The sequence below is a fragment of the Salmo trutta genome, chromosome 33 (genome assembly GCF_901001165.1).
Source record: "Salmo trutta chromosome 33, fSalTru1.1, whole genome shotgun sequence".
Lineage (NCBI taxonomy): Eukaryota > Metazoa > Chordata > Actinopteri > Salmoniformes > Salmonidae > Salmo > Salmo trutta.
The window spans coordinates 16505398-16523560 of record NC_042989.1 but is presented as its reverse complement, the minus strand read 5'-3'; the positions used below and the strand labels follow the sequence as shown (position 1 = coordinate 16523560).

Below are 18163 nucleotides of genomic sequence, written 5' to 3'. Positions count from 1 at the left end.
TCTCATGTACACAGATACATACTGTACCTATACACTTATACAAACAATTCCCATCCATGACTACCCCATTGGAATCTGGGCACCATGAGAGCATAAGTCATGCATATTTCTGCTTTTTCCACCGGTATCATAGAGGACACCCTTTTGTTTGCTATTTAAGCATAAAATCAATGCTATGCATCCCTTTCTGCATCTCTAGTCTCAACTTAACACAATGAAGAATCAGAAAGTCCTTCATGGACCATCTCAACAATAATGCCCTCGGTGCCCATAATACCCACATGAAAAAACACTACAGTTTACTATAGAATAATACAGTACTGTCAATGGAATTTTTCGATCCCAATGATAATAATTAACAATCAATAAGCCTTGACTAATTCCCAAGGTTTGTAAGACACTGGGTAAAGAATAATTAGGCAAGGACTCAGCTTTCTGCAAAAGGTCTGTACAGTTTATTCAGAGAACGTTCTGAGGTCCATTACACAAAGATGTTAATTTTATGCTCACTCCCAGCTTACGCACATACCTACACACAAACAATAGATATCCTACGCACATACATACACACGAACAGTATGTGAATTGTATCCTTCCCCGGACTTCTCACCACTGTTAATCACTACCCAGCGCTGCCTGTTCCTTTCCCCTGAGATTAGGGGGACCTTGAAGGTTACACCCTGTTTTCTCCTAAGTCTCTCCAGGTCGGGTCAAACACATGTCTACGGTTCCCTTAGGCCCACTAACACACACAACTAACACACACACATTTCCCTTCCTTCCGGGTCTTCTACTAGACCTTATGGGACGTACGTTTAGTACTTTAATTATTCATTACATAACTATTAATTACTAATCAGTTACGTTTCAGGGATGGATTCTTTATTCATTTACCTTTATTATATAATTCCCTTATCAAGTACTTACTATAGAATTCTTCAGTAAGCTGTTGTATACTGTAATAAATACTATAATACTGTAACGAGTGCGCTGAGAGTCGGGAAGCAAGTTCAGGGAGTGAGTGTTTTAATAAAATAAACAGAACATAATACAAAACAAGAAACACTAACAGCACACAAACATGGAACAGACACAATAATACCTGGGGAAGGAACCAAAGGGAGTGACATATATAGGGAAGGTAATCAGGGAGGTGATGGAGTCCAGGTGAGTCTGAAGACGTGCAGGTTCATGTAACGATGGTGACAGGTGTGTGCTATACCGAGCAGCCTGGTGACCTAGAGGCCGAAGAGGGAGCACACGTGACACTACCCCCTCCCCGACGCACGGCTCCAGCCGCATAACGCCGACCAAAATGACGATCCTGGGGACCAGGAGCGGACCGGTCACCACTGCTGAGGCGCGGGAAACCTGTCAATCCGGCTGAGATGTGGGAGCATGGCGACCTAGAGCGCCGGAGAGAGAGCATACATGACAAATACTATAGTACACACTGAGGTATCCCTTGTGTAGTACTTACTATAGAGTGTTGTAGTACACTGTAGAATAGTGTAAATACTACAATATTATCCGCAAAAAAACACTGTAGTAAATACTGCAGTAAATACTATGGTAATGCCCGCAAAAAAAAACACTACAGTCCGCAAAAACACTACAGTAAATACTACAGTATACTACAGTCTGCAAAAACACTACAGTAAATACTACATTATATACCACAGTTTTTTTTTTGTAAATAATACAGTATACTACAGTCGTGTCAGCAAAAACACTACACTGAATACTACAGTAAAGTTCGCAAAAACACTACTGTGAGTACTGGTTTTTCATGTGGGAAGACAGAGCTGCACAAAACGGTGTTACTCTAGGAAATTAGCTTTAATGGAACACCAGAAATACTGCATGCAATTCACATTGGAATCCTTGTCAATATAGAAAATCAACGATGTGGTTCTGTTTACTTTTCTCAGGTACATATGGTATAACTGCCCATGTCCTCACGGGAAATGATATATATCTGATGGTGCAGTAGTTGGACATTGTACATGTGAGAAAGCTGAGGCAGAGAAAGGTCAAATGAATTCTATCTCTCATTCCTCCATTTCCATGCTTTGTCTCCACATCAAACTGATACAGATCTGGGATTTGCTCCCTCACTGACACAATGTAACCCCTGTCCTGCGACTTACAATGGAATTGCAAAAGGGATAAAGTGAAAACATTAATTAATCCACCATAGTATTTTTTCTCTGCTTGGGACTTTGGAAGGGCAAGGTTCCATTACATGGCCATGCCAAGTATTTTAAATTAAAGAGCGATAAAGCATTGTTTATGTTGGTTTAGTGTAATGAAAAACATCTTAATCTTGTAATGCATCCAACTTTTTATCAGTGAGTGAAGACCTATAATGGTTAAAGTTCCAAATAAATAGGTAACGTATAGATAATCCTACCATTTTCTTTGGTTGGGTAACATCCCACTGGGCACAAACTGGTTGAATCAACATTGTTTCACCTTCATTTGTCAACGTGGAATCTACGTGGAAAATGCATTGGATTTGAAAAAAGGAATCAAAGTAAACGGTTGTTTTGAGGGTGAAATTTCAACCACAGGATTATGTCATCATGGTAACCAAATTTCAACATAGACAAACCTTGTATAAAATATGTTAAAACAACATCAGATCTTCAATGTTATATCCACTATCAGAAAATAAACTATAGACTGGGCAATTGATATATCTACAGCCACCCTTCGGTCTCTCATCCAGAGTTTTACCAAGCCCAGCCCTGCTTAGCTTTATTTACTATTCCAATTACAGCTCTGAGTTCACATGGCATGCCTTAAATGAGCTGGGGTTGAGGAATGCCAAAAATATTGTTCTTCATACTGTCTATCAACAAAACCTGAAAAGAAAGACTAATCATATCAGTCTTGTCAGCCTGTCTGTAAGCAACTGTATACTGTTACTACTAATTGACCGTAGGGTTTTGATTTTAACCATGTGGATGGATATACATATTTCCTCCCAAGTAATTGTTCTCATTATGTCAAACCATAAGAGTAGAGTCAGGCTGTGTATTTATTTCCCAATGTCTCAGGGCAAACGGAATTAAATGAAATAAAATAAATGTTTACTCACAGTAAATGTCCTTGATTGCTTTACCAACTTGAGGCCAATACATTATTCATCACCAGTCATTTTAAATAATATACAGTATCTCCCTATGGAGGGTCAAATGTTCATGTTGGGCCTGTCTAGTCATGTCTTGACAATCAATTATTACTTTGTCGAGTAGGCCAGTGTTACACAACTGTGACTAAAACACACATCTTAGAATTTAGGGCGCCCTCTGTCGGTTTCAGTTGCGTCTAGATTTTCGCTGTCAATGCACCTGCGTCAGGTAAGGTTAGCTCTGGGCTCCTACGCAATCTCTTCGTCATCGGAGCGGATCCAAAACAGTGGGAAGTAGTGCCGCGTTCAAAACAACTGGGAACTCGGAAAAAAATACGATGTTAAATCATGACGTCATTGATCTTCAGGTCGGAAAGTCGGAGTTGTATAGGCCCGAGTTCCATAGTTGGAATTTGGTTTGATGACCGTTCAAATCGTTTTTTTCCCAGTCGAGCTCGTTTTTTTCAGAATTCCCAGTTGTTTGAAACCCACTGAAATCGGAAGTCGAAGATTTCCGAGTTCCGAGCTCCCAATTCTTTTGAACGCGGCATAGGCTATTGTTTATTATCACCTTCCGGATTCTTAGAAACTTCCCCTGTTACAGACCCGCCACCGGTAAGGAATATTTACCCTGTTTAGAGGTCTCTCAGCTAAAGACTTCGTAGGATCTAACGGTGTAGACCTATCCGATACACTGTATCGTGAGTGTAATGTAGTACGTGATATGTTTTTTTCAAATTAGTTCAGTCTAACAACGGGTTAGCATTATATGTAGGTTGAGTTTCTTGTTTTATTAATCAGGTTTGTATAATTATCGTTTTAATTTGCACACATGCATGTTTTTGTGGCTATCATTACACTAATTCACTTCATGTCGTGGTTCTATCCTCTATTACATGTTGCACCGTATTATTATTTAAGTGTATGGGCTGCACAGGAAATCATAACAATAGAGAGGGAAGTCACTGATGGCCTTCTTATCGTCACAGTATTGCCTGATCAGTCCAGAAGTTGGGGGCGTCTGTGGATGTGGACGGACGGATAAATTGTAATTTCTTCCATTATCTGATCCTTGTCCTAAAACAGACTTATCTGTTCAATGGAGGAACCATTATTTTTTGCTTGCGGGGATTTGGACGACTGGTCTGTCCAAACTGCTTGGGAACAGAATGACGCCGAGGTGGACAGTGCGTTTGGAGACTGGAGTTCTGCCTGTAATGGCAACAAGTCGGATGCAGTTGAAAGATCATCATCTCTGTCTTCACCCATGAACATGGACATCTCTAAACTCTCAACAAAGGTGAGAGTGCTCCAGTCTTTTTGATCATTACAAGTTTACTTTACTTAAGAGGAAATTATTACCTGTGAATTGTGATCTATATAGGAGCTGTCTTAATTGCCATTTTCCTAATGTAGGCTAATATATAAACAATGTAAAAATATGATATATGTGATATATTTTTCTATACAGCTGGAGAATGGCAATGTGAAGAAATCATGTGTAGTTTTCCAGGAGTGCTTCCAGGTCTTGGGTGAATCTAAAGAGGCCAACTGTACTGTACGATCTCTGTCCCAGCTGATAGAAAACACGCAGCCTTTTCAACCGACAGCTACAATATGGTGTCTAATTCATCTTTTTTTTTTACTGTAACTAAAAACATGCCTCTGTATATGTATGAAGCTTCACTTCTGTGTTCCATGAGATTGTATCTGACTTCTCTTCTCTCTTGCTTAGTGACTGTGGCAGCTTGTGGAGCCATCTGGTGGCTGAGCCCAGCAGGCTGAGGCTGTCAGAGCCAAAGCCCAGCTTACACTGCCACAGCCACAGCAGAATGGTTTCTGCCCTCAGAATCACACCTTCAAATTGCATCTCTGACCAGGTGAGATGGGAAGGTGGGGAATGGGGTCCTTAAAATGAATACACCCAGCCTAGTTGGATGAATGTCTTTACTTTTTGTGAAAGAATTGTGGGTTATTAATTGGAAATAAGATAGTCAGGTCCAAAATAATTGCCACCTTTTTGATAAAGATTTGCAAAAAATCTGAGCTATGTTGTATCCGGCCCAAAAATAGAAAATTATAGGATTTTATACTAATACAATTGCTGGGAGATCCTCTTAAGGATCGGCCCCTTTTTTTCAATTTTTGCTTAAAATGACATACCCAAATCTTAACTGCCTGTAGCTCTGGCCCTGAAGCAAGGATATGCATATTCTTGGTACCATTTCAAAGGAAATACTTTGAAGTTTGTGGAAAAGTGTAAGGTATGTAGGAGAATAACACATTAGATCTGGTTAAAGATAATACAATCTTTGAAATGCAAGAGAAAGGCCATAACGTATTATTCCAGCCCAGGTGTAATTTAGATTTTGACCACTAGATGGCAGCAGTGTATCTGCAAAGTTTCGGACTGATCGAATGAACAATTGTATTTCTGTTCAAAATTTTGTATCAAGACTGCCCAAATGTGCCTAATTTGTTAATAACTTTTCATGTTCGAAAATTTGCACTCTCCTCAAACAATAGCGTGGTATTCTTTCACTGTAATAGCTACTGTAAATTGGACAGTGCAGTTAGAGTAACAAGAATTTAAGCTTTCTGCCAATATCAGATATGTCTATGTCCTGGGAAATGTTCTTGTTACTTACAACCTCATGCTAATCGCATTAATTTACGTTAGATCAACCGTCCCACAGGGGACCCACTAATCCTGAAGAAGTTTTAACAAGTAATAAAAACTCTCAAAAAGATTGGGGTAAATATTATTGGCATCCCTGTTTTCAATACTCCAGGACCCTCCCCTTGTAAACTTAACCTCTATGGGCTAGGTGGCACCAAATCGTCCCACCTACGTAACAGCCAGTTGAATCCTGTGGCGCGATTTTCAAAACGTTTGAAATGCTATTACTTCAATTTCTCAAACATATGACTATTTTACAGCTATTTAAAGACAAGACTCTCGTTAATCTAACCACACTGTCCGATTTCAAAAAGGCTTTACAACGAAAGCAAAACATTAGATTATGTCAGCAGAGTACCCAGCCAGAAATAATCAGACACCCATTTTTCAAGCTAGCATATAATGTCACAAAAACCCAAACCACAGCTAAATGCAGCACTAACCTTTGATGATCTTCATCAGATGACACACCTAGGACATTATGTTATACAATACATGCATGTCTGTTCAATCAAGTTCATATTTATATCAAAAAACAGCTTTTTACATTAGCATGTGACGTTCAGAAAAAGCATACTCCCCGCAAACTTCAGGGGAATTTACTAACAATTTACTAAATTACTCACGATAAACGTTCACAAAAAGCATAACAATTATTTTAAGAATTATAGATACAGAACTCCTCTATGCACTTTATGTCCGATTTTAAAATAGCTTTTCGGATGAAGCACATTTTGCAATATTCTAAGTACATAGCCCAGCCATCACGGGCTAGCTATTTAGACACCCGGCAAGTTTAGCCTTCATCAAAATCATATTTCCTATAAGAAAAATGGTCTTACATTTCCTGTTCTTCGTCAGAATGCACTCCCAGGACTTCTACTTCAATAACAAATGTAGGTTTGGTCCCAAATAATCCATCGTTATGTTCCATCAGCGACGTTTTGTTCGTGCGTTCTAGACACTATCAGAATGGTAAATCACGGTCGTGCGCATAGCGCATAACGTGACAAAAAAATTCTAAATATTCCATTACCGTACTTCGAAGCATGTCAACCGCTGTTTAAAATCAATTTTTATGCAATTTATCTCGTAGAAAAGCGATAATATTCCGACCGGGAATCTGCCTGTCTGTAAACAGAGGGAAAAACCGAAAGCCGGGGGCGGGGCAGGTCACGCGCCTAAGCCTTTGTCCTCTGATAGACCACTTAGCAAAAGCTCTCGTGTGTTTCAGCCAGGGCTTTGAATTACGTCATTCAGGTTTTTCCCGGGCTCTGAGACCCCATTGGAGACGTGGGAAGTGTCACGTAACAGCAGAGATCCTGAGTTTTTGGAAGAGATGTCAAAGAAAGCAAATAAATGGTCAAACAGGCCACTTCCTGTAAAGGAATCTCTCAGGTTTTTGCCTGCCAAATGAGTTCTGTTATACTCACAGACACCATTCAAACAGTTTTAGAAACTTTAGAGTGTTTTCTATCCATATATAATAAGTATATGCATATTCTAGTTACTGGGTAGGATTAGTAACCAGATTAAATCGGGTACGTTTTTTATCCGGCCGTGTAAATACTGCCCCCTAGCCCCAACAGGTTAAATGGTCATCTCTATTCTATTATCTATATTTCTATGATTTCAATTGGTTTCCTATGGAGGATTGACTGTATAATTGAAAATAACAGATATTCCCATTCAAGTCAACATTATCTCATGTGTGGGCCTCCAACCATCTTTGTGGTACCATTTGAAAGTTGAAATTTCAATTTGATTCCCATTTATCAGCCAAACATGACACCCACCCTGTATTCAAGAGCATGTTGTGTTTCAACCGATGGCGGTATGTTCCCCAATGCTGGAAGGGGGGCCTGAGTAAAAAAGTTGTGGAACCCCTGCACTAGATGATGCTCCAAGATTCCACACTGGAGGAAATATATTTGCCAAGTCGTCTGCCTCGTGTTCTGCATAGACAATGCAGTGCCTTCAGAAAGTAGTTATACCCCTTGAATTATTCCACATTTTGTTGTGTTACTGCTTGAATTCAAAATGTATTACTTTTTTTTTTCTCACCCATCTACACACAATACCCCATAATGACAAAGTGAAAATGAAATACAGAAATGTCATTTACATAAGTATTCACACCCCTAAGTCAATACATGTTAGAATCACATTTGGCAGCAATTACAGCTGTGAGTCTTTCTGGGTAAGTCTCTATGTAACCGATGTGAAATGGCTAGTTAGTTAGCGGTGGTGCGCGCTAATAGCGTTTCAATCAGTGACGTCACTCGCTCTGAGACCTGAAGTGGTTGTTCCCCTTGCGTTGCAAGGGCCGTGGCTTTTGTGGCGCGATGGGTAAAGATGCTTCGTGGGTGTCAGTTATTGATGTGTGCAAGGGTCCCTGGTTCGAGCCCAGGTTGGCGCGAAGAGAGGGACGGAACCTACACGGTGACATCTATGAGCTTTGCACAACTGTATTGTACAATATTTGCAAATTATTATTTTTTTTTAATTCTTCAAGCTCTTTCAAGTTGGTTGTTGAACATTGCTAGACAGCAATTTTCAAGTCTTGCCATAGATTTTCAAGTTGATTTTAAGTCACAACTGTAACTAGGTCATTCAGGAACATTCAATGTCGTCTTGGTAAGCAACTCCAATGTATATTTGACCTTGTGTTTTAGGTTATTGTCCTGCTGAAAGGTGAATTTGTCTCCCAGTGTCTGTTGGAAAGCAGACTGAACCAGGTCTTCCTCTAGGATTTTGACTGTGCTTAGCTCTATTCCGTTTATTTTTATCCTAAAAAAATCTCCCAAGTTCTTGCCGATAATAAGCATACCCATAACATGATGCAGCCACCACCATGCTTGAAAATATGAACAATGGTACTCAGTGATATGTGTTGTTGGATTTAGCCCAAACATAATGCTTTGTATTTAGGACATAAAGTTAATTTCTTTGCCACATTTATTTCAGTATTACTTTAGTGCCTTATTGCAAACAGGATGCATGTTTTTGAATATTTGTATTCTTAACAGGCTTTCTTCTTTTAACTCTGTCATTTAGGTTATTATTGTGGAGTAACTGCAATGTTGTTGATCCATCCTCAGTTATCTCCTATCACAACCTTTAAAGTGTAACTGTTTTAAAGTCACCATTGGCCTCATGGTGGAATCCCTGAGCTGTTTCCTTCCTTTGTAGTGGCTGATTGTATTCATACACCATCCAAAGTGTAATTAATAACTTCACCATGCTCAAAGGGATATTCAGTGTCTGCTCCCCCCCCCCCCCCCCCATCTACCAATGTGTACCCTTCTTTGTGAGGCATTGGAAAACCTCTCTGGTCTTTGTGGTTGAATCTGTGTTTGAAATTCACTGCTTGACTGAGGTGCCTTACAATTATATGTATGTGTGGGATACAGAAATGACGTAGTCATTCAAAAATCATGTTAAACACTATTATTGCACACAGAGTGAGCCCATGCAACTTATTATGTGACTTGTTAAGCAAATCTTTACTCCTAAACTATTTTAAGCTTGTCATAGCAAAGGGGTTGAATAATTATTGACTCAAGACATTTCAGCTTTTATTTTGTAATTAATTTGTAAACATTTCTAAAAACATAATCCCACTTTTACATTATGGGATATTGTTTGTACTACAGTGACACAATCTACATTTAATCCATTTTAAATTCTGTCTGTAACACAACACAAATTTGAAAAAGTCAAGGGGTGTTAATACTTTCTGAAGACACTGTATATCAGGGTTCTATATCTGTGGTCTTTCCCTTCCATAGTGTGAGTCAGACTTTTTGGAAGATCATGAAGGAACTACAGAGACCTCTTGCCCCCCTGCTGCTGCTCTCATCAAAACCAAGGTGTGTGCATCCGTGTGTGTGTTGGGGGGGGAAGCTTCTCCTTTTTAGGAAGTGGGCATCACTGGGCATCTTTCTACTCTTATTGGCAGGGAGCACACCTGTAACCTCACCTCTGGCCTTACTCTCATCTCCACTCAGCTGCTGGCCCCCTCCTCCTGCCATGGTGACACCCCAGCTTTCCTCTACCAAATCTCCCAGCAGTGGCTGACTCAATGCAGCATCCAGCTGCAGCCTCAGCACCACAAGAAGCCTCCTGCACAGAACTATGGAGAAGGATAAGATGAAGATGCTGCTTAGCATAGCCCTACTGTACTGTTGTAGATGGGTGAAACGGGTTGGGTTGTTACCCGGGTGAGAACAAAGTATACACTTTTCGCAACATTTTATTTATACAGATTGTAAAGAAAATACATTCTATGATATTGTGTATTTAGTTTGCAGGCGTGTTCCTGGTTTTATATATAATATTTTGATACAGAGTGTAGTTACAGTGATACTATAAAATGTTCTATACATTTATTGAGTTATTTATTCAGTGTAACACCTGTTTTATACCACTATTGTCAAGAGCAGAGGGAACAATGCAATTCTTTGGAAGACTTTGGAAGTCACAGTCACAGCACTCCACTAGAGGGCATACTGGCTTCCTCATAAGTCCCAAACCCCATTTTGCAAACATACAGTGCATTCAGAAAGTATTCAGATCCCTTGCCTTTTCCCACATCTTGTTACGTTACAGCCTTATTCTAGAATTGATTACACATTTTTTTTCTCATCAATCTACACACACTACCCCATAATGACAAAGCAAAAACAGGTTTTTAGAATTGTTGCCAAAGGTATTAAAAACAGAAATACCTTATTTACATAAGTATTCAAATCAAAAAATCAAATCAAACTTAATTTGTCACATGCGCCGAATACAACATGTGTAGACCTTCAGACCATGCACCTCAAAACAAGCTTTGTCCATATATTTTGTTTTGTAGAATACCCATCTCTAAGTCTCACTGTAGAAACCTGGCTTGCAATCTAGGGCAGTGCATGGTCCAAAAAAAAGTAATTGTGTCTTCCCACTGTGGATACATTTTTATGGAAATTTGGATTGCTTGTGCTTTAACTATTTATGGCATTATTGGTTATTGGTGTCCTCCACTTCTTAATATTTCCATAGTTTGGTCCTCTGTTTTTCTTTACCTGCCTTAATACTCAAAACCATAGACATGTTTCATGTCATTGGCCATTTTGTAAGTAAGACTGCAGGGTATCATTGTGCTAATCAGCACAAACCAGTATAACAGAGAGGTTATTACATGTGTACAACTGCATCTCAGACAGTTCTCTTCCATTTCAACCACCAGGATTTGCTTTTCCAGACAGAGAAAACAAGGGGTTAGTGGAGATGCACACTCCTCCCACATGTCACTTGTTTGGCTGGTGGGTTGAGTCTATGAATAGAATTGAAATACAGAGAGAAAAACCATCACCTTTTTCCAAGTAGGCCCCTCCTACATGACAAGTGATGTAGCCCTACACTTCCCTCCCCCTCTCTCTCTCTCTACTATCTCCTCTCAGCTAGTGCACTAGCGGGATGTCAGAGTGAATTTAGATTACATCTCGTTGCAGTGCAGTGGCGGAAAAAAGGCAAAGGGACATGGAGGAAGGAAGGAAGGATGATCCTGGGTTGTATTGTGCCTTATATGTCACTCACACACACAGAGGAAGGCATGGGTGCATTGGACCATCTTTGTTTTGGGTGGGCTGGTCAAAATAAATTAATAATACAAATAATGGACTTTTTTTAAGGGAGATGGCAGATGGCCCTTGGGCCTGTTAAGATTATGATTTTTGTGCAATTTCTCTATTGTCATACTAATATATTTGAGCATTTGCCTGATCAGTGGACAACGGCCAGTCCCCCCTACCAAGATAGGCCTGCCCGGTTTTCTGATTGGCTGAGGTGGTGCAAAATTCACGTTCAAAGTCAAACGCACATCAGCAAAGAGACCTGCTCTGACTCTCTTGTCATCAGTCAGCCCAGATCATGGCTTGTAAAAAACAGAAAGGTAGTGCTAAAAAAAGTTAAGAGACCAAAAAAAGGCTTGAGACCACAGCTGCTTAATGTATGAAATAAACCAACTCATTTTCTAAAAGTTCTGGTTCGGCTGGTCGAAGTGTTGTGACAGATGCTGCTACAGAAGACAGTGCAGTCGAGGTATGGAGAAAGCCTAGCTACTGTGTTACTCTTTCTCAGTTTTCATCCAAATGCCCACAGATTTTAATGCAAATATTCAAACATCAGCATAAAAACTCCAAGGGGTTTCCATCAAATTGACTTGTTGCGGATAAAAGGCTGTGCGTGATGATGTAGTGCACATAATAATACATTTTCCATTGCATGTTTAACTTTACTGATGATTTTCTCACAAAAAAACATGAGTTATATAGCGAGTGTGCCCACTGGTATTGGCATGTGCTCTAGCCAACAGCTCTCAGACACTGTGCGAGTAGGCCAATAGCCTATGGATGAGATTATTATGGACAAGATTATTTTTATTTGTCAAATGGCAGCCAAGCATCGATGATCATGTCATAAGACCCTTTATGTTTATTGGAAAGGAGCACATCACCTTGCACTTTTCACCACCCTGTGAAGTTCATAATTTATACTGAACAAAAATATAAACGCAACATGTAAAGTGTTGGTCCCATGTTTCATGAGCTGAAATAAAAGATACCCGAAATGTTCCATTCACACAAAGTTTATTTCTCTTATCTTTTGTGCACAAATGTGTTTACATCCGTTAGTGAGCATTTCTCCTTTGCCAAGATAATCCATCCGCCTGACAAGTGTGGCATATCAAGAAGCTGATTAAACAGCATGATCATTACACAGGTGCACCTTCTGCTGGGGACAATAAAAGGCCACTATTATGTGCAGTTTTGTCACACAACACAATGCCACAGATGTCTCAAGTTTTGAGGGAGAGTGCAATTGGCATGCTGACTGCAGGAATGTCCACTAGAACTGTTGCCAGAAAATGTAATGTTAATTTCTCTACCATAAGCCGCCTCCTACGTCGTTTTAGAGAATTTGGCAGTATGTCCAACCGACCTCACAGCCGCAGACCACGTGTATGGCGTCATGTGGACGAGCGGTTTGCTGATGTCAAAGTTGTGAACAGAGTGCCCCATGGTGGCGGTGGGGTTATGCTATGGGCAGGCATATGCGACGGACAACAAACACAATTGCATTTTATCAATAGCAATTTGAATGCACGGAGATACCGTGACGAAATTCTGAGGCCCAATGTTTTTTCAGTTATCTGTGACCAACAGATGCATATCTGTATTACCAGTCATGTGAAATCCATAGATTAGGGCCATATGAATTGATTTAAATTGACTATGTTCCTTATATGAACTGTAACTCAGTAAAATCTTTGAAGTTGTTGCATGTTGCATTTATATTTTTGTTCAGTGTAATAGCTATTAACACTTAGGAGTGACAGGTAGACAGACAGTGATAGAGAACAAGAAGAAGCATAGACAGAGTGAGAGCAGAGATGATGCAGAGGAAAACTGCAACAGGGAGGCAAAAAAGGCACTGCATATATGGTGTCAGCAGTGATGTGGGCTGTTGAGTCTCAAATGCCAGGGACTAATTTTTGTCCCAGTCCGCCACTGGAGGAAGCCGCTCACTGCTCAGCTGGATGGATATATTTGCAAACTTTCCTTATTGTAACTCAAATACTAAATTTCTATAGAACTATTAAGTCTTTAAGGCATTATTTTTTAAAGGGAAAAGTGGTTGATGTGAGAACAAGGAACTTCCTTTGATTATACAGAATAACTCAATATTATCACGCCTCAGGATAAGACCCAGATGCAGACAGTTCGAATAAGACATTTATTATAAAACGAGGCAGGCAAAAGACAGGTCTTGGGCAGGCAGAGGTCGGTAGGCCAAGGCAGAGTCCGTAAGGTACAGAGCGGCAGGCAGGCTCAGCACAGGTCAGTAATCCAGGGCAGAGTCCGTAAGGTACAGAGTGGCAGGCAGGCTCAGGGTAGGCAGAGGTCAGTAATCCAGGGCAGTGTCAAAAGGTACAGAACGGCAGGCAGGCTCAGGGTAGGCAGAGGTCAGTAATCCAGGGCAGTGTCAAAAGGTACAGAATGGCAGGCAGGCTCAGGGCAGGCAGAAAGATCAAAACCAGCATAACTAGAAAACGGTCTCAAGAAAACAGAAAACCTAAAAACACACTGGTAGGCTTGACGAGACAAGACAAACTGGCAACAGGCAAACAGAGAACACATAAATGCACAGGGGATAATGGGGAATATGGGCGACACCTGGAGGAGGGTGGAGACAAGCACAAAGACGGGTGACACAGATCAGGGTGTGACACAGACTTTACAAGTAGTGTTGCTCAAGAGAAGTAGAATTGGAATAATTAGATTAAATGCAAAGATGATGTACAATTTCAAGAAGATGTATTATATAACAAGACAAGCTCCACAAGTAGTGCATATTTTTCTTGTATTCTACTAACTGCCCCAAAAAGGGAATATTCTGTTCACAGTAGATACACAAGTCTCCGTCACCTGAATAAAACCATTGTGGTATGACAAAAATACTATCCACATTGTAAAAAATATATATTGTCATTTACAGTTCTTAACCCGACTAAGCCAGGTTATTCTGATGATGTTCAGATCCTTAACCAGGTCATGACCCCTGATGTGACCCCCATGTATCACGAGCTGAGCAGGATCTCCATAATGTGGTCCAGATCATTGAGGTCGGTCAGACACCGCTGTAATGTGCTGACCGAGATATATTTGGAGCACATCTTTAGTCCCTCGTTCCCCCAGGAGGCCATCCCGCTGGCCCATCAGGACAGGTAGCCGGCCCAGGCAGAGGGGAAATCAGAGGAGTAGTACATGAAGGTGTCCTTGTCCTCAAAGATGCCATCCGGGGCAAGGTCTGTGAGGCAGCCCAGGGAGTTTGGCGTCTTGCTCTTAGAAGAGCAAAGGGGTGCCGAGGGGCTTTGGATCTGTGGTGTCCAGAAGAGCTGTCCTGAGAGGGAGATGTAGGCAATATGGTGCGGCGAGGAGACACCCAGTCCGTTTCCTTGAGCACACTCTGGGTAGGTGAGTGGCCCGTCCTCCTCCCAAATACTGTCAAAGAGCAGGGAATCGTGGTGGACATCATTAAAAAGCAAGTCTGAGAGGCCAGGTATGTGGGCAGGTGCATCAGGGGAGAGTGACTGGGATGACAGGTCCAGACTACCTGGCCCTTCCCTCTGCATGTCCTGTTGAATCTGCCTCAAGGTATTCACCAGCAGCACAGGCTGAGTTCCACTCCTGTTTAACTGCGCTGTAGCTTATCCAGGCACAGGCTGAGCACCAGCTGGCGCTGCTGCAGGTAAGAAGACCCACCCTGAACCTGGACCTCAGCCTTCTCTGGCCCATAGACCATAAGCCCGTCTGCTTCATTACAGCTCCGCTTCCACTTCACGCCACGACCCAAAATGAATCTAGACAGGAAGGATATCTATCACTTTCATTGATCAACATTTAAGTATGAAATGTACATCTATACATAATTTGAGTCCTGTCTTCATACGGTTTTAAATATAGTTTGTGATAGAAGGCTCTTTCTTGTTCAGTGAGTTGATTGGCTACTATATTAGCCTACATATTCAACTTGTACTCGCTGTTTAGTGAGCTACTTAACCACTGTATTTATGAATTTGTTAATGTGTAAGAACTACTAAATATGAGCTTGAGTTTAGATTGATTGATGCATCTAGATTTGTATGTTCATCATTTACAAAGACAGTTTATTCAGTGTTGACACTACTCTGGTAAGCAAGTTAGGCCCCAAAAACTAATTTTCACCAAGTCAAATTAATTTATTGTGTTAGAGGTTTCATGATGCTTGTATCGAAACCAAAGTAGATAATTTTAAGATTGGTCTATACATCAGTTGGAGTCTCTATAAGCTTCAATATGAGGTCCTAAACCTAGCATGAAAGTGCATCCTTGTAGCTGTGTCTTCAGATATGTTTAGCCAATGGCCATGTGGTAAGTTGAGCCAATGGCAAGTTGAGCAAATTGAAGTGTTTTCTTTCCAGGCATAATGCAAGGCATTATTGCTCAGATATGAGGTATGTTAAAAGTATAAAATTACAAAGTGTTTGTTAGGTGTTAAACCTGTGTTAAAAGATGCTTACAATTATTAAAATACAAAAATGCGATTTTGATTGTGTTGAATTGTTTGGGAAGTAAAGATATGGTAGTGGGGTAGTGGTAATATTTAATTCAGTACAGAAATTTGTAGGCTGCTTAACTTACCCTGTTCCGCAGCGCAACTTACCCCATACTAAACACACTTTTTTTGGACAACCTGTTTTCAAAAATGAAACGTTTAAATTCATTCTGATTATTTCCAAGAATACACAACATCCTGAAATATATGTAGATATCTTTGTTAGAAAGAATACTATACTTCCCTTGACAGAGTGATGCTGAATGTAAAAAAATGTCTTAACTTACCCCTCTCCCCTAGGCAACTGGACCTGTATTATGGAGCTACTGCATTTGATAGCACTGTGCACTTAATCGAACTCCCTCAATATTATAATCGTCAGTGGGTGGTCTTAACCACTCACAGGGCTGGGAAATGTGCAACACATTCTCTAGGGTTGGAACTTTTTACATGCGTTGAAATACACTGTATCCAGTCTACTACGTAGTGGTTCTCTAAGTGCAAACCAGACTTGTGTTACTGTTACAACGGTGGTTGTATCAGGAATCAAGGTAAGACCCAGATGCAGAAACGTCGAATTGACAATGGTTTAATATTCCAACAGGGGCAGGCAATAAGACAGGTCAAGGCATGCAGAGGTCAGTAAACCAGAGGTGGGGCAAAGGTACCGGACGGCAGGCAGGCTCAGAGTAGGCAGAGGTCAACAATCCAGAGGTGGGGCAAAGGTACAGGTTAGCAGGCAGGCTCAAGGTCAGGGGCAGGCAGAGTGGTCAGGCAGGCGGGCTCAGAGTCAGGACAGGCAAGAGTCAAAAACCAGGAGGGCGAGAAAGAGAGACTGGGAAAAGCAGGACCTGAAAACAAAAACGCTGGTTGACCTGACAAACTGGCAACAGACAGAGATCACAGGTATAAATACACAGGGATAATGGGGAAGATGGGCAACACCTGGAGGGGGTTGGAAACAATCACAAGGACAGGTGAAACAGATCAGGGTGTGACAGGTTGTAACAACCATCCAAACACAGTTACAGATGGATGCATGGAATAGGAACAGTGACAGTGCCTTCACTGTCACTGAAAGTATTCACACCCCTTGACTTTTTCCACATTTTGTTGTGTTACAACCTGAATTAAACATTTATTAAAATTAGATTTTGTGTCACTGGCCTAAACACAATACCCCATAATGTCAAAGTGAAATTTTAGTTTTTAACCCCTTTGTTATGGCGAGCCTAAATAATTACAGGAGTAGAAATGTGCTTAACAAGTCACATAAATTGCATGCACTCACTATTGTGTGCAATAATAGTGGCGAACATGATTTTTGAACGACTACCCAGTCACTGTCCCACACACAAACTGTAAGGTCCCTCAGTCGAGAAGTGAATTTCAAGCACAGATTCAACCACAAAGACCAGGGACATTTTACAATGCCTCGCAAAGAAGGGCACCTATTGGTAGATAGGTTAAAAAAAATGACACTGAATATCCCTTTGAGCATGGTGAAGTTCTCAATTACATTTTGGATGGTGTATCAATACACCCAGTCACAACACAGATACAGACGTCCTTAACTCAATTGCTGGAGAGGAAGGAAATCGCTCAGGGATTTCACTATGAGACCAATGCCGATTTTAAAATAGTTACATGGCTGTGATAGGAGAAAACTGGATCAACTGGATCAACATTGTAGTTCCTCCGCAATACTAACCTGAATGACAGAATGAAAAGAAAGAAGCTTGTACAGAATAAAAAAATATTCAAAAACATGCATCCTTTTTGCAATATGGCACTAAAGTAATACTGCAAACAATGTGGCAAAGAAATGAACGTTTTGTCCTGAATACAAAGCGTTACGTTTGGGGTAAATCCAACATAACAAATCACTGAGTAGTACCACTTCATATTTTCAAGCATGGCGGTGGCTGCATCATGTTATGGGTATGCTTATCATCAGCAAGGACTAGGGAGTTTTTTTTTCTTCTTTGTGTTATATTCTCCTACATTCATTTCACATTCCACAAACTTCAAAGTGTTTCCTTCAAATGGTATTAAGAAAATGCATATCCTTGCTTCAGGTCCTGAGCTACAGGCAGTTAAGATTTGGGTATGTCATTTTAGGCGAAAATTGAAGAAAAAAAAGGGTTGATCCTTAAACTAACAGATACATTTTATCTAATTAAAAAATAAAATAAATGACACAA

General features: G+C 40.6%; 1 protein-coding gene across 3 annotated transcripts; it reads left to right on the top strand.

The window, feature by feature from the left end:
- Positions 1 to 3126: 3126 nt before the first annotated feature.
- Positions 3127 to 10207, top strand: si:dkey-229e3.2 (uncharacterized). 3 transcript variants are annotated; one of them, XM_029729980.1, is made up of 6 exons: positions 3127 to 3365; positions 4223 to 4436; positions 4608 to 4756; positions 4872 to 5016; positions 9608 to 9688; positions 9827 to 10207. In XM_029729980.1, the coding sequence occupies exons 2-6, from the start codon at positions 4236 to 4238 to the stop codon at positions 9965 to 9967; spliced, it is 717 nt and encodes a 238-aa protein (XP_029585840.1). In that variant the 5' UTR covers positions 3127 to 3365; positions 4223 to 4235; the 3' UTR covers positions 9968 to 10207. The 3 variants fall into 3 exon arrangements, with proteins under 3 accessions (XP_029585840.1, XP_029585838.1, XP_029585839.1); XM_029729978.1 differs by lacking the exon at positions 3127 to 3365 and adding an exon at positions 3408 to 3751; XM_029729979.1 differs by lacking the exon at positions 3127 to 3365 and adding an exon at positions 3788 to 3937.
- Positions 10208 to 18163: the final 7956 nt, after the last annotated feature.